At 37.1% G+C, this 15,337-nt stretch overlaps 1 protein-coding gene across 9 annotated transcripts in view; it reads left to right on the top strand.

The window, feature by feature from the left end:
* The window catches only part of PTPN13 (protein tyrosine phosphatase non-receptor type 13), a 228,831-nt gene that overhangs the window by 115,933 nt on the left and 97,561 nt on the right, over positions 1-15,337 (top strand). For 8 of the 9 annotated variants that reach the window (XM_040479028.1, XM_040479075.1, XM_040479065.1 and 5 more), the window contains exon 7: positions 4,518-5,081. The exons of the other annotated variant lie outside the window; for it this stretch is intronic. In XM_040479028.1, coding sequence (XP_040334962.1) covers positions 4,518-5,081 — 564 coding nt within the window. The remainder of the gene's footprint in view (positions 1-4,517; positions 5,082-15,337) is intronic. 9 annotated transcript variants of the gene reach the window in all.

Below are 15,337 nucleotides of genomic sequence, written 5' to 3'. Positions count from 1 at the left end.
CTTTCTTTCTCACTCCCCTTCCTATTTCACCATTCCTTCGTTTTATTGGCTACCAGAAGAGACATTATTATGGTTCAAAACTATCTTTTATTAGTAATAGTCATGAGACTTTAAGTTGGCTATCATAATGTGATTTTCAGACATGGAGAGCAAATTGAACCATGGTTAAATTTGGCATATTTTGTAGATGGAGAGCAGCAAAGTAATGCAAATTTTTAAATGGATTATTTTCTTTTATTTATTTTTTTAATTTTTTTTTTAATGTTTATTTATTTTTGAGAGACAGAGTGCGAGCAGAGGAAGGGCAGAGAGAGAGGGAGACACAGAATCTGAAACAGGCTCCAGGCTCTGAGCTGTCAGCACAGAGCCCGATGCAGGGCTCAAACCCATGAACCTTGAGATCATGACCTGAGCTGAAGTCGGACGCTTAATTGACTGAGCCACCCAGGTGCCTCTTAAATGGATTGTTTTCATTATAATTTTGTCCTACCTCACAGAATTTAAAAATGATAACTTTCTGGACTTTTAATAAATATGAACTGAAATATTTTTATATCTACTACTTTGCATGAAGGTAAAAACCTAGCATTTATAGAGCAGTAGTTATCCAAGAACCACCTTACTAGCGATTAGTTTTAAGTTTTTTTTTTTTAAATTTGTTTTTTCAACGTTTATTTATTTTTGGGACAGAGAGAGACAGCGCATGAACGGGGAGGGGCAGAGAGAGAGGGAGACACAGAATCGGAAACAGGCTCCAGGCTCTGAGCCATCAGCCCAGAGCCTGACGCGGGGCTCGAACTCCCGGACCGCGAGATCGTGACCTGGCTGAAGTCGGACACTTAACCGACTGCGCCATCCAGGCGCCCCAGTTTTAAATTTTATATGGCTGGTGAGAAGACACGGTGCTTTTAGGATCCCATGGCCCATTAATATATTGTTAGTAAATACTAATGACCTAAAAAGAATGATAAATCTACCTGTTACAGATAGAATAAACTCATGGCACATATGGTGATTATTTGAATAGTGGTCAGAGTAGGCCTCACTGAAGAAGTTATATTTAAAATAAAAGTATAGGATAAGAAACAACTAATCATGAGAAAGGTCTGGACCATTCAGGGCAGAGAAAACAATATGTATAAATGTCCTAACATAGAAGAGAGCTTAACAAGAAAACCTGTGGCCTGGATGGAATAAAAGAAGTGGAGGGGCGCCTGGGTGGCGCAGTCGGTTAAGCGTCCGACTTCAGCCAGGTCACGATCTCGCAGTTCGTGAATTCGAGCCCCGCGTCAGGCTCTGGGCTGATGGCTCGGAGCCTGGAGCCTGTTTCCGATTCTGTGTCTCCCTCTCTCTCTGCCCCTCCCCCGTTCATGCTCTGTCTCTCTCTGTCCCAAAAATAAATTTAAAAAACAAAATGTTGAATAAAAGAAGTGGAGATGAGACTAAGAAAGATTCAAACAGCAGACCTGAAAGGAGTCCGATTTTATTTTGAGTATAATACTATGCCTTTGAGACTTATTAAAAAAGGTAGTGGCATCATGGAATTTATCCTTAAGAAGATAACTCTGACTGCTGAGTAGAGAGTGGTTGGATGAAGAAAGAATGGGGGAGGGCATTCCAGAAGCCATTGCAGTTTTCTAGTCAAGTGGTAATGTTAACTGGGAATAGGGTGATGCCATTGAAAATCGAAATAATCACATGGAGTAAGTTATCTCTGAGAAGTTAAATAGTCAGTACTTCTGATGGATTTGATATAGGCAGTAAGGATGATGAAGGATTTCAGGATGGTGCCTTTATTTCTGTTTTGAGCAATCAATTGGATAATGATGCCATTTTCTGTAATTGGAAAGATTGGCGTTGAATGGATTATCTCTGGATGTAGGAAGCAAAAAGTTGGTTTTCAGCATGTTCAGGTTGAGGTGCTTCTAAGATTTAGTAATACAAGTTCCAACTATGTAATAATGGAGCTCCCAGAAGACATTGGTGCCAAGAATTTAAATTTGGGAGTTATCAGTATATAGATAATACTTAAAGCCTTGTTAGCAGATGAAATTATATAAGAAAAGAGTGAAAAGATAGGGTTCTAAAACTGATACCTGAGGACATCCAACATTTGAATATCTGATAGAGGAGGAAAAAGCAAAGACTAAGAATGAGCAATCTAAGAAGTAGGAGAAAACACTCTTGTAAAGAGAGGATTGTTCTTTATTAAGTGACTGTCATCACCATCAGTTGTTGCTGATGGGTAGTTGTTGCTGTAGAGATAGGTAGGATGTGGAGATAAAATCATTGGATTTGGCAATATGGGGGTCATTAGTGATACATAAGGAGAGTTGCCCAGGTGTGGAGGAGTTGAAAGTTGGCTAAAGTGAGACTACTGAATGCAAAGTAAGAAATTGGAGACAGCAGTGGCAAGAGGGAAATGTGGTAACAGGGTAGAGGTTTTGTTTAGTTTGCTTTTTATTATAGAGACATTAAAGTATGTTTATGTGCTAATGGTAAGGACTCAATATAAAGAGGGGTTCATTAACATGGAGGACAGAAGTTAAGCAAAGAAGCAAAATCTCTGATAACATGAAAGGAGAGGGGATTGAACACGTATTGGGAATTGGCCTTCACCTGGTAAAAGATTTCATCTTTTGAGACGAGGGAAAAGATTGGCAGACATGGATAGATGTATAGAATTAGCCATGGAAAAGTGAGAAAGCTCTCTTCTAACAGATTCTATTTTCTGGTTGGAATATGAGATAAGATCATCAGAAAAAATAAGAGGGAATTAAGGTGGGAAAATTGAAGAATGAGAAAAAGTGAAGCATGGTAGAGAGTGAGTGAAATTACTATTAACACATGGTGCTGAGTGTCCAACATGTTTGACTATGAATTTATGACCTTGCCAAAATACTCACTTGTTTGATTGTCTCTAAGTTTGGCTACTTGTTGGTAGCTAAGTGGTAAAAGAAAGCAGATTGTTGAGTTCGTCTGTGGTTGTATGACCCTTAAGTCCTTTCAATTCTTATTTTTTATCTAATGTATTCTATCAATTTTGAAGAATATCTGTTCTACATTTTTAATAAAATTCTAAATTAATGAGTTTCAATATGTGGTTTGTTTAAGAATGTGATTTATCTCTAAAGTACTGTAACATAAACATATGTTTATCAGTTTTAAATTATCTTAGATTAGAAGCTAGAGTCTGTGATAATCTATGTCTAGATGTGGTGTGGTATATTCTCAGTGATCTTGATATGACATGCCCCAAATATTGATGTTATACTTATTTGCATTTAAAAAGATCCATGTTCAGGGAAACATGAGTTGCAAGAAAAGCAAAGTGTCTGAATCTAATTCTCCAGGAAGCAATTATTTGTGGACCATTCTGAAATAAATTCACTTTTCTAAGATTTTTAAGGTAAAATTTGAAGTCAGGGAATTAAAGCTTATAGCTATCGCCCTGAAGAGGCAATTGACTTATACAGACCAATTACTAAGCAATTTAGTATTACTAGGAAAGTTTTAGTCATTATTTTATATTGTGTACATAGCAAATAGGTTATTAGAGAGGGATCACAGAAGGTCACACAGGAAATCTTCAGTGTTTATGGGCTACTGGGTTAGTAACTCTGAAGTATTTTTCTACATTTCTTTTTCTATAGTGGAGCCATAAATATATGACTTTTTTGTTATTCACTTTATGGATTTCAAAAATTAATTTCTGGTTGGACATTTTTGCTGTGTCTCAGTGCATTTTTAGACTCGTGCCTTAGAAAAATTAGAATGGCTTACCAGTTTTTAACTACATCAAAGACTAAAGAATAAAAAGACTTTATTCCAGTTGACAAATATTGATGCATTATGTTTAAGACAAAAACTATTTTAGTACATGATGGTCTGCCATGGAAAAATTAAGTTTTTTACATAATTTAAACAATCAAATTATCTGGATTTCAAACGTTTCTGAAAACATATCTAATTATAATAAAATTTTGATGCTTAAGGATTCTAAATGTTACAGTCCTTTTTTCATCCAGAATATAGCAAGAATTCTTTGTTTCTTCTTTAAAAATATTTACTTAAATGACCAGAAAAGACCAAGGCTTTATGTTGAAGTGATACATGTTTGAATTATACCTTTAGAAGTTAAAGGAATATACTCTACCTTCTATTATTGTGCCAAATCATTTCATGGATAATTAATATTCTGCCAAATTGGATAGTATCAGAAACTTTAGTCTATTTTTAAAAACCAAATAATTTACCTTTGAACATAAAATAACACTGCTCAAAAAAGTAAGTTCACTACATTCTTGTTTTCATTAGGTAAGAAACATTGGACCACGAAAAGTTACACAAACATAACTTCCCTTTCCACTTCCACTGTCGGCACCATCCCATGTCATCTCTGATCCTCCATTAGGAAATTTAGAAAATTACCAGCATTTTCACTGTCAATAGTAAGATTACATTCCAGTTATTTTCTAAAAATTCTGTACATACATGATAGATTCTTATCATTCCAGGAAGAAGCGCTACTTCTGATGTACTAGACATACACAAGTCTCCATTCTCTCATCAGACCTTTCTTAACAAAGGGCTTAGTAAATCTATGGGATTTCTGTCCATCAGAGATACACAAGATGAGGAAGATTATTTCAAGGACATTTCATCAGATAATAATTCTGCACGTGAAGATTCTGAAAATACCTGTTCCCCTTACCAATTCAAAACTAGTGGCCCAGAAAAAAAAACTATCCCTGGTATTGATGTGCTTCCCAAGAAGAAGATTTGGGCTTCATCCATGGACTTGCTTTGCACAGATGAGAGAGACTTTTCTGGGGAAACCGGTGGATTCCGACAATATCTCCCCGAAGCAGTGACAGTGAGGACTTCAACTACTCCTAGAAAAAAGGAGGCAAGATACTCAGATGGAAGCATAGCCTTGGATATCTTTGGCCCTCAGAAAGTGGATCCAATGTTTCATACTCGAGAATTGCCCACTTCCTCAGCAATATCAAGCGCTTTGGACCGAATCCGAGAGAGACAAAAGAAACTTCAGGTTCTAAGAGAAGCCATGAATGTAGAAGGTTAGTAATTTTGTGTGTGTTTGAGAGAAAATTGAATTGAAATATTTAAAATTGTGTTTTGAAATAAAGAAGGGTTATTAAACCATTCCACAAGTCTTATTTCCACTGTCAAACCTTTATACCCAGGTTAGTCTCTTTGTTGGTTTCTGTTCTCCTTTCCACCAAAACTGTAATAGAACTGTATTGCTCCCACAAAGTCATCTCTAGTAAGCATCCTAGTCTGGGCACTTTATAGCCCTACAATATTTGGGGTAGTAGATTTTTAAGATTGTAATCTTCTCAAGGCAGGAGCCATATTTTCTTCTTCTTTTTAATCCTCCACAGCACCGTCTATCTTGCACTGTCTCATAAGAGGCTTCCCTAAAGGACTGGTTCATGGCAATAAGAGGCAGTTAATCAAAATCAGAAACTCTAGGGAGGCAGAGTGGCATGGTGATAATGCAATAGTTCCCAAACCACCAGCTTCAAGAAACAAACTTAGGGACACAACTCCTGAAGATCATAATTTGTTTGCTCTAGAATGAAGTTTTAAATCCATATTTTAAAAGTCATAGTATTTAGGTTTATAGATCTAAAGACAGACAGCCTAGGTTTGAATTATCTATTGCATCAGTAGCTACATGATCCTTACTTCGGCGACTGGGCTTAATCCCTCCAAACGTAAGTTACCCCATCTGTAAAATGTGCTTAACCAAAATAGATGAATTAGGTAATAAAGGTGAAGTGATTAATAAATCAAATTATTACAATGTTAGTATGAGGGGCATAAAAAACAACTTTATAGGGGCGCCTGGGTGGCGCAGTCGGTTAAGCGTCCGACTTCAGCCAGGTCACGATCTCGCGGTCCGTGAGTTCGAGCCCCGCGTCGGGCTCTGGGCTGATGGCTCAGAGCCTGGAGCCTGTTTCCGATTCTGTGTCTCCCTCTCTCTCTGCCCCTCCCCCGTTCATGCTCTGTCTCTCTATGTCCCAAAAATAAAAATAAAAACGTTGAAAAAAAAAATTTAAAAATAAAAAAAAAACTTTATAAATGATAAATTCCTTTTTTTAAATGTTTATTTATTTATCTTTGAGAGAGAACAGGGACTGGGGAGGGGCAGAGAGAGAGGGAGGGAGATAGAGAATCTGAAGCAGGCTAAGTGCTATCAGCACAAAGCCTGGCATGGGGCTCAAACCGTTGAACTGTGAGATCATGACCTGAGCCAAAGTCAGGCACTCAACCCACTGAGCCACCCAGGTGCCCCTATAAATGATAAATTCTTATTATTTGCAGGACAAAGCTCTGGTTCAAAGTACCTGATTCACACACAAACCTCAACATATTGAGTAGAATAAAATTATGTTTTAGACATATGGGTAGAGGCTATTTTTAACTTAAATAAATGGAAGAGAAAACAAAATTAGACTTACGAATCTAATTCTCTACATTTTTGAAGATTAAAGCTATGTTATCTTCCTTTGCCTCCCAGACAAACTTTGGGACATAGTTGAAATGTCACTTTAAGGTGCCTTCTAGTTTAGCAAGAGTAGTGACATTATCAGTCGTCATATTCATGTTTAAGGCCATTGTTCCAGTGGAATATTTTTGATTCATAGATTACCTTTAAAGTGCTTTGCTAAAGGTTTGTTCTGTTACTTAAGCTTAAGCATAGCCCTGGGCTGAACATACTCTACATGTTGTACTTTACTTCTAATAAAAGAAGCTTTGCTTCTCTTTTTTTTCAATTCAGGAATTGCAAATTAGTGATGAATTTGAAATAAAGGAAATTATCAAACACTTAATTGATATTATGGGTATGTATATGTATATATATATATACACACACACATACATACATGTATATATATACACATATATGTATATATATACATGTATGTATATATGAATTTTTAAAAATTAGCCACCTTTATGAGATTGTTGTATATAATCTTGATCTGAAAACTTTCAAGGACAGAAAATAAGAACTTAGAAATGTGTCTTATGCATGATTTTACTGTTTAACTCTGATCAGTAAACTTTTAGAGTTATGACAGCAAACAATAGGCACTTTCTATAGCTTAAGGTCTCCTCTTTCAGAAGTTGTACTTCATGATTATTTAATGTTACACAACAGCTAGCATATGAATAAAAACGTCGCCTGACCTTCTTATGAACATGCCTTCATAGAGACATTGGTGTGAAGAATTCTTGCCCATCATGGACAAAAAAAAAAACTAAACCCTTAATTATTCAAGTAGATAAAACCATGATAGTCTCAGAGTATAAATAGTGGAGATACATACCGATATAGATGACTAGTTCTAACATATATGTGTTTTTTAACATGTGAAATATATTTTCTTAACATGCAAATATTAAAAATTAACTCATAATTTCTAATGTTCTCGTGTGTGTTTCAAAAGAATATTTACTTATTATTTGGTAAATGAATAGTAGTGTGTATTAGTGAAGTCTGAGGAAAAATGTGTTTTTTTTAACCCCTTGAACCTTGGTTTGAGAGTTAAACAGTAAGAAATTAAACACTAATCGAAAATATATTTAATCTGTTAAATTTCACTACAGTAGTCTGATATATTTTGTTTGAATAGGTAATTTTTTGTTACCTATAAAATGAGTATTAAGCTAAGCAGTGTCCTAGTTTGCATATGAGCCTTTTATCAGGGATTGTGTGCCAGGCACATGTAAAAGAAACTTCTTTGCATCTTGTTTCCAAATATACATGTATATCTACAAAGATGATGTATATAATGTTATTGACACTTATTTGTTAAAAATGTTAACTTGTTATGAAACCTAACTTCCAGATTTAGTATATTTTATAATCAAGTTAAACAAAACACCTTGAAAATGTTGGTATATTATGGAAATGCTTACACCATCTTAAAAAAACTCTATTATTATACAGTAACTTATAAGTAGTAATAAATTATATTTGCTTTAGATGAAAAATATTCTTCAAAAAGAATGTTTCATGCTTATAATTCAAAAGCAATTACTCTTAGTTACTTAGTTGAATACTTTGCTGGTTTTATGCTGTGTTTTTTCTAAAAGTGAAATAATTTATATTAGCTGTTCAAACACAATTGCAGATTGCTATACAAAGATTTTAGCTAGTATACAAAGGAGAAAAAAGAATTGAAAATGATACAAATCCCATTTATTTCATTTAATTCTCATGAAAAGTAAGCTCCATAGATCCCTTTTATGTGTGAGAAATCAAGTAGAACAGTGGATATTATTAATGTACACCTATCTTTTTAAATATTCTTGTTCTGAAGCATTTAACGCGGCACGTGGGTGGCTCAGTCTGTTAAGCTTCCAACTCTTGATTTCCGCTCAGGCTATGATCTCATGGTTCATAGAATCGAGCCCCACTTGGGGCTGTCTGCTGGGAGCAAGGAGCCTGCTTGGGATTCTTCCTCTCTGCCTCTCTCTGCTGCTTCCCAGCTTGCACAGCACACTCTCTCTCTCAAAATAAATAAACTTTAAAAAAATAATAATAAAACATTAAAAAAAATTAATAGTGCTCTGTACAATTTTTGTGATCTTTAAATTTGGCAGTTGCTACTGGCTATCAGTAATTTTTGAATTAGAAGAGGTCTTGGAGCTCAATATCCCTGAGCTTGTGAAGATTTAATGACTTACCCAAGATCACATAAGCAGTTAATGATAGTTTCCGTCATTGTGGGAGTTTGTGGATTTACATCTAGATTTGGGAGCTCCAGTCTAAGAATTTCCAACTACATGCTATTTCCTAATTTTTAAAAAATATGTATTTCAGTATTCATTGGGTTAATAGAGCAATTGCAAGAAAACAAATTGCTAAATTTCAGTTTGTCCTTTTAGGCATGCAGGGAGGCTCATTGAACTAATGGGAAAGAGTCATCCTCTCCAACCTCAGATATATAGCCCTTTCCTTAGTCCATCCTCTTGAAAGGAGCCTTTGCCCAAATCACCTCTATGGCATCTCCTTAGCTGACATCAATCAGCCAACTAGCACAGGGAAGACCAGAATTTGGTACGGGCAGAAATCTGGATACTATTTAAACCAAACCTCTCATTTTCAAAAGCCCAGAGTAGAGTAGTTTGCCAAAGAAGATACATGATTCATAATTTATAGCAGAGCTGTATTTAGAATCCAGATCTCTTGAAATCCAGAATAAGATTTTTTTCCACTCTGCCATTCTGATTTTAAGCAGAAACCAGATACATTTCAGATACATTGTTTGGAAAATTTATTACTGCCAGGAAAGTTGGACATTCAACTAACCACCTAACAAAACCCTTAATGAAGTCTCTTCCTAATAAAATTATGTAATTTTTAAGACAGTAAAACAAGATAGTACACTGAAAAAAAAGGCTCAAGTAAGGCACTTTTAGTTCTTTCTGCAGCAAACCACACTGGATAGGGGTTAAGATGGAGCTCTCTCCTGTGTCGCATGGACTACTGTGGTAATATTTTGTGTTTTTTTTTTTTAATTTTTTTAATGTTTATTTATATCTGAAGGAGAGAGATACAGAGCATGAGTGGGGAGGGGCAGAGAGAATGGGAGTCACAGAATCCAAAGCAGGCTCCAGGCTCCAAGCTGTCAGCACAGATCCAGACTCAGGGCCTGAACCCACAAACCATGAGACCATGACCTGAGCTGAAGTCAGACACCCAATCAACCTAGCCACCCAGGTGCCCCCATTGTGGTAGTGTTTTAACAGGGCTTTCCTACAGTAGGATGTAAGACAGTTATCCTGTAGCTGACAAGATAAGAAAGTAAACTATTAAAAAGCTGTGGTTGGCATTGAGTGCTCAGATTTCCTTAGAAACAAACCAAGAAAGGAACAGAAAAGACCCCAGGAAAGAAACTGTAGAAGTTTAAAAATTATAAATGTAAGATTGTTTCTATAATCATTAAGCTAACGCTTAATCTTTCAGATAGTTCTCTACATACAGAAAGCAGTAAGGATGGGGCAGGAAGAAACAATAACAGGTTTCTCTTGTGGAAAATAGTTTTAAAATTTGATGTGACTCTGTTTGCTTTATTCTTTTTTTTTTTCAATATATGAATTTTATTGTCAAATTGGTTTCCATACAACACCCAGTGCTCATCCCAAAAGGTACCCTCCTCAATACCCATCACCCACCCTCCCCTCCCTCCCATCACCCAAACCCTCAGTTTGTTCTCAGTTTTTAAAAGTCTCTTATGCTTTGTCTCTCTCCCACTCTAACCTCTTTTTTTTTTCCTTCCCCTCCCCCGTGGGTTTCTGTTAAGTTTCTCAGCAACCACCTAAGAGTGAAAACATATGGTATCCGTCTTTCTCTGTATCGCTTCTTTCACTTAGCATAACACTCTCCAGTTCCATCCACATTGCTACAAAGGGCCATATTTCATTCTTATTGCCACGTAGTACTCCATTGTGTATATAAACCACAATTTCTTTATCCATTCATCAGTTGATGGACATTTAGGCTCTTTGCAAAGTTTGGCTATCGTTGAGAGTGCTGCTATAAACATTGGGGTACAAGTGCCCCTATGCATCAGTACTCCTGTATCCCTTGGATAAATTCCTAGCAGTGCTATTGCAGGGTCATAGGGTAGGTCTATTTTTAATTTTTTGAGGAACCTCCACACTGTTTTCCAGACAGGCTGCACCAGTTTGCATTCCCACCAACAGTGCAAGAGGGTTCCCGTTTCTCCGCATCCTCTCCAGCATCTATAGTCTCCTGATTTGTTCATTTTGGTGACTCTGACTGGTGTGAGGTGATATCTGAGTGTGGTTTTGATTTGTATTTCCCTGATGAGGAGTGACGTTGAGCATTTTTTCATGTGCCTGTTGGCCATCCGGAGGTCTTCTTTAGAGAAGTGTCTATTCATGTTTTCTGCCCATTTCTTCACTGGATTATTTGTTTTTTGGGTGTGAAGTTTGGTGAGCTCTTTATAGATTTTGGATACTAGCCCTTTGTCCAATATGTCATTTGCAAATATCTTTTCCCATTCTGTTGGTTGCCTTTTAGTTTTGTTGGTTGTTTCCTTTGCAGTGCAGAAGCTTTTTATCTTCATAAGGTCCCAGTAGTTCATTTTTGCTTTCAATTCCCTTGCCTTTGGGGATGTGTCAAGTAAGAAATTGCTACAGCTGAAGTCAGAGAGGTCTTTTTCCTGCTTTCTCCTCTAGGGTTTTGATGGTTTCCCGCTCACATTCAGATCCTTTATCCATTTTGAGTTTATTTTTGTGAATGGTGTGAGAAAGTGGTCTAGTTTCAATCTTCTGCATGTTGCTGTCCAGTTCTCCCAGCACCATTTGTTAAAGAGACTGTCTTTTTTCCATTGGATGTTCTTTCCTTCTTTGTCAAAGATGAGTTGGCCATACGTTTGTGGGTCTAGTTCTGGGGTTTCTATTCTATTCCATTGGTCTATGTGTCTGCTTTTGTGCCAATACCATGCTGTCTTGATGATGACAGCTTTGTAGTAGAGGCTAAAGCCTGGGATTGTGATGCCTCCCGCTTTGGTCTTCTTCAAAATTACTTTGGCTATTCGGGGCCTCTTGTGGTTCCATATGAATTTTAGGATTGCTTGTTCTAGTTTTGAGAAGAATGCTGGTGCAATTTTGATTGGGATTGCATTGAATGTGTAGATAGCTTTGGGTAGTATTGACATTTGACAATGTTTATTCTTCCAATCCATGAGCACAGAATGTTTTTCCATTTCTTTATATCTTCTTCAATTTCCTTCATAAGCTTTCTATAGTTTTCAGCATACAGATCGTTTACATCTTTGGTTAGATTTATTCCTAGGTATTTTATGCTTCTTGGTGCAATTGTGAATGGGATCAGTTTCTTTATTTGTCTTTCTGTTGCTTCATTATTAGTGTATAAGAATGCAACTGATTTTTGTACATTGACTTTGTATCCTGCGACTTCGCTGAATTCATGTATCAGTTCTAGCAGACTTTTGGTGTAGTCTATCGGATTTTCCATGTATAATATCATGTCATCTGCAAAAAGTGAAAGCTTGACTTCATCTTTGCCAATTTTGATGCCTTTGATTTCCTTTTGTTGTCTGATTGCTGATGCTAGAACTTCCAGCACTATGTTAAACAACAGCGGTGAGAGTGGGCACCCCTGTCGTGTTCCTGATCTCAGGGAAAAAGCTCTCAGTTTTTCCCCGTTGAGGATGATGTTAGCTGTGGGCTTTTCATAAATGGCTTTTATGATCTTTAAATATGTTCCTTCTATCCCGACTTTCTCGAGGGTTTTTATTAAGAAAGGTTGCAAATTGTGTCAAATGCCTTTTCTGCATCAATTGACAGGATCATATTGTTCTTCTCTTTTCTTTTATTAATGTGATGTATCACGTTGATTGATTTGCGAATGTTGAACCAGCCCTGCATCCCAGGAATGAATCCCACTTGATCATGGTGAATAATTCTTTTTATATGCTGTTGAATTCGATTTGCTAGTATCTTATTGAGAATTTTTGCATCCATATTCATCAGGGATATTGGCCTGTAGTTCTCTTTTTTTTTTACTGGGTCTCTGTCTGGTTTAGGAATCAAAGTAATACTGGCTTCATAGAATGAGTCTGGAAGTTTTTCTTCCCTTTCTATTTCTTGGAATAGCTTGAGAAGGATAGGTATTATCTCTGCTTTAAACGTCTGGTAGAACTCCCCTGGGAAGCCTGGACTCTTATTTGTTGGGAGATTTTTGATGATTGATTCAATTTCTTCACTGGTTATGGGTCTGTTCAAGCTTTCTATTTCCTCCTGATTGAGTTTTGGAAGCGTGTGGGTGTTTAGGAATTTGTCCATTTCTTCCAGGTTGTCCAGTTTGTTGGCTATAATTTCATACTATTCCCTGATAATTGCTTGTATCTCTGAGGGATTGGTTGTAAGAATTCCATTTTCATTCATGATTTTATCTGTTTGGGTCATCTCCCTTTTCTTTTTGAGAAGGCTGGCTAGAGGTTTGTCAATTTTGTTTATTTTTTCAAAAAACCAACTCTTGGTTTCGTTGATCTGCTCTACAGTTTTTTTAGATTCTATATTGTTTATTTCTGCTCTGATCTTTATTATTTCTCTTCTTCTGCTGGGTTTAGGCTGTCTTTGCTGTTCTGCTTCTGTTTCCTTTAGGTGTGCTGTTAGATTTTGTATTTGGGATTTTTCTTGAGATATTTCTTGAGATAGGCCTGGATTGCAATGTATTTTCCTCTCAGGACTGCCTTTGCTGCATCCCAAAGCATTTGGATTGTTGTATTTTCATTTTCGTTTGTTTCCATATATTTTTTAATTTCTTCTCTAATTGCCTGGTTGACCCATTCATTCTTTAGTAGGGTGTTCTTTAACCTCCATGCTTTTGGAGGTTTTCCAGACTTTTTCCTGTGGTTGATTTGAAGCTTCATAGCATTGTGGTCTGAAAGTATGCATGGTATGATTTTAATTCTTGTATACTTATGAAGGGCTGTTTTGTGACCCAGTATGTGATCTATCTTGGAGAATGTTCCATGTGCACTCGAGAAGAAAGTATATTCTGTTGCTTTGGGATGCAGAGTTTAAATATATCTGTCAAGTCCATCTGATCCAATGTATCATTCAGGGCCCTTGTTTCTTTATTGACTGTGTGTCTAGATGATCTATCCATTTCTGTAACTGGAGTGTTAAAGACTCCTGCAGTTACCACATTCTTATCAATAAGGTTGCTTATGTTTGTGAGTAATTGTTTTATATATTTGGGGGCTCCTCTATTCGGTGCATAGACATTTATAATTGTTAGCTCTTCCTGATGGATAGACCTGTAATCATTATATAATGGCCTTCTTCATCTCTTGTTACAGCCTTTAATTTAAAGTCTAGTTTGTCTGATATAAGTATGGCTATTCCAGCTTTCTTTTGACTTCCAGTGGCATGATAAATAGTTCTCCATCCCCTCACTCTCAATCTAAAGGTGTCCTCAGGTCTAAAATGAGTCTCTTGTAGACAGCAAATAGATGGGTCTTGTTTTTTTATCCATTCTGATACCCTATGTCTTTTGGTTGGAGCATTTAGTCCATTTACATTCAGTGTTATTATAGAAAGATATGGGTTTAGAGTCATTGTGATGTCCGTAGGTTTCATGCTTACAGCGATGTCTCTGGTACTTTGTCTCACAGGATCCCCCTTAGGATCTCTTGTAGGGCTGGTTTAGTGGTGACAAATTCCTTCAGTTTTTGTTTGTTTGAGAAGACCTTTATCTCTCCTTCTATTCTAAATAACAGACTTGCTGGATAAAGGATTCTCGGCCGCTTATTTTTTCTGTTCATCACATTGAAGATCTCCTGCCATTCCTTTCTGGCCTGCCAAGTTTCAGTAGAGAGATCGGTCACAAGTCTTATAGGTCTCCCTTTATAAGTTAGAGCACGTTTATCACTAGCTGCTTTCAGAATTTTCTCTTTATCCTTGTATTTTGCCAGTTTCACTATGATATGTCATGCAGGAGATCGATTCAAGTTATGTCTGAAGGGAGTTCTCTGTGCCTCTTGGATTTCAATGCCTTTTTCCTTCCCCAGATCAGGGAAGTTCTCAGCTATTATTTCTTCAAGTACACCTTCAGCACCTTTCCCTCTCTCTTCCTTTCTGGGATACCAATTATGCGTAGATTATTTCTCTTTAGTGCATCACTTAGTTCTCTAATTTTCCCCTCATACTCCTGGATTTTTTTATCTGTGTTTTTCTCAGCTTCTTTTTCCATAATTTTATCTTCTAGTTCACCTATTCTCTCCTCTGCCTCTTCAATCCGAGCCGTGGTTGTCTCCATTTTATTTTGCAGCTCTTTGATAGCATTGAGCTATCAGCTCCTCCTGGCTGTTCCTTAGTCCCTTGATCTCTGTAGCAATAGATTCTCTGCTGTCCTTTATACTGTTTTCAAGCCCAGCGATTAATTTTATGACTATTATTCTAAATTCACTTTCTGTTATATTGTTTAAATCGTTTTTGATCAGTTCGTTAGCTGTTGTTATTTCCTGGATGTTTTTTTGAGGGGAATTCTTCCGTTTGGTCATTTTGGATAGTCCCTGGAGTGGTGCGGAACTGTGGGGCACATCCCCTGTGCTGCCTTGAATAACTTGCATTGGTGGGCAGGCCGCAGTCAGACCTGATGTCTGCCCCCAGCCCACCACTGGGGCCACAGTCAGACTGGTGTGTGCCTTCTCTTCCCCTCTCCTAGGGGCGGGATTCACTGTGGGGTGGTGTGGCCCGTCTAGGCTACTTGCACACTGCCAGGCTTGTGGTGCTGAGG

Source organism: Herpailurus yagouaroundi, unplaced genomic scaffold, assembly GCF_014898765.1.
Source record: "Herpailurus yagouaroundi ecotype Mexico unplaced genomic scaffold, PumYag 28, whole genome shotgun sequence".
Lineage (NCBI taxonomy): Eukaryota > Metazoa > Chordata > Mammalia > Carnivora > Felidae > Herpailurus > Herpailurus yagouaroundi.
This window is presented reverse-complemented; position numbering and strand designations above follow the sequence as displayed.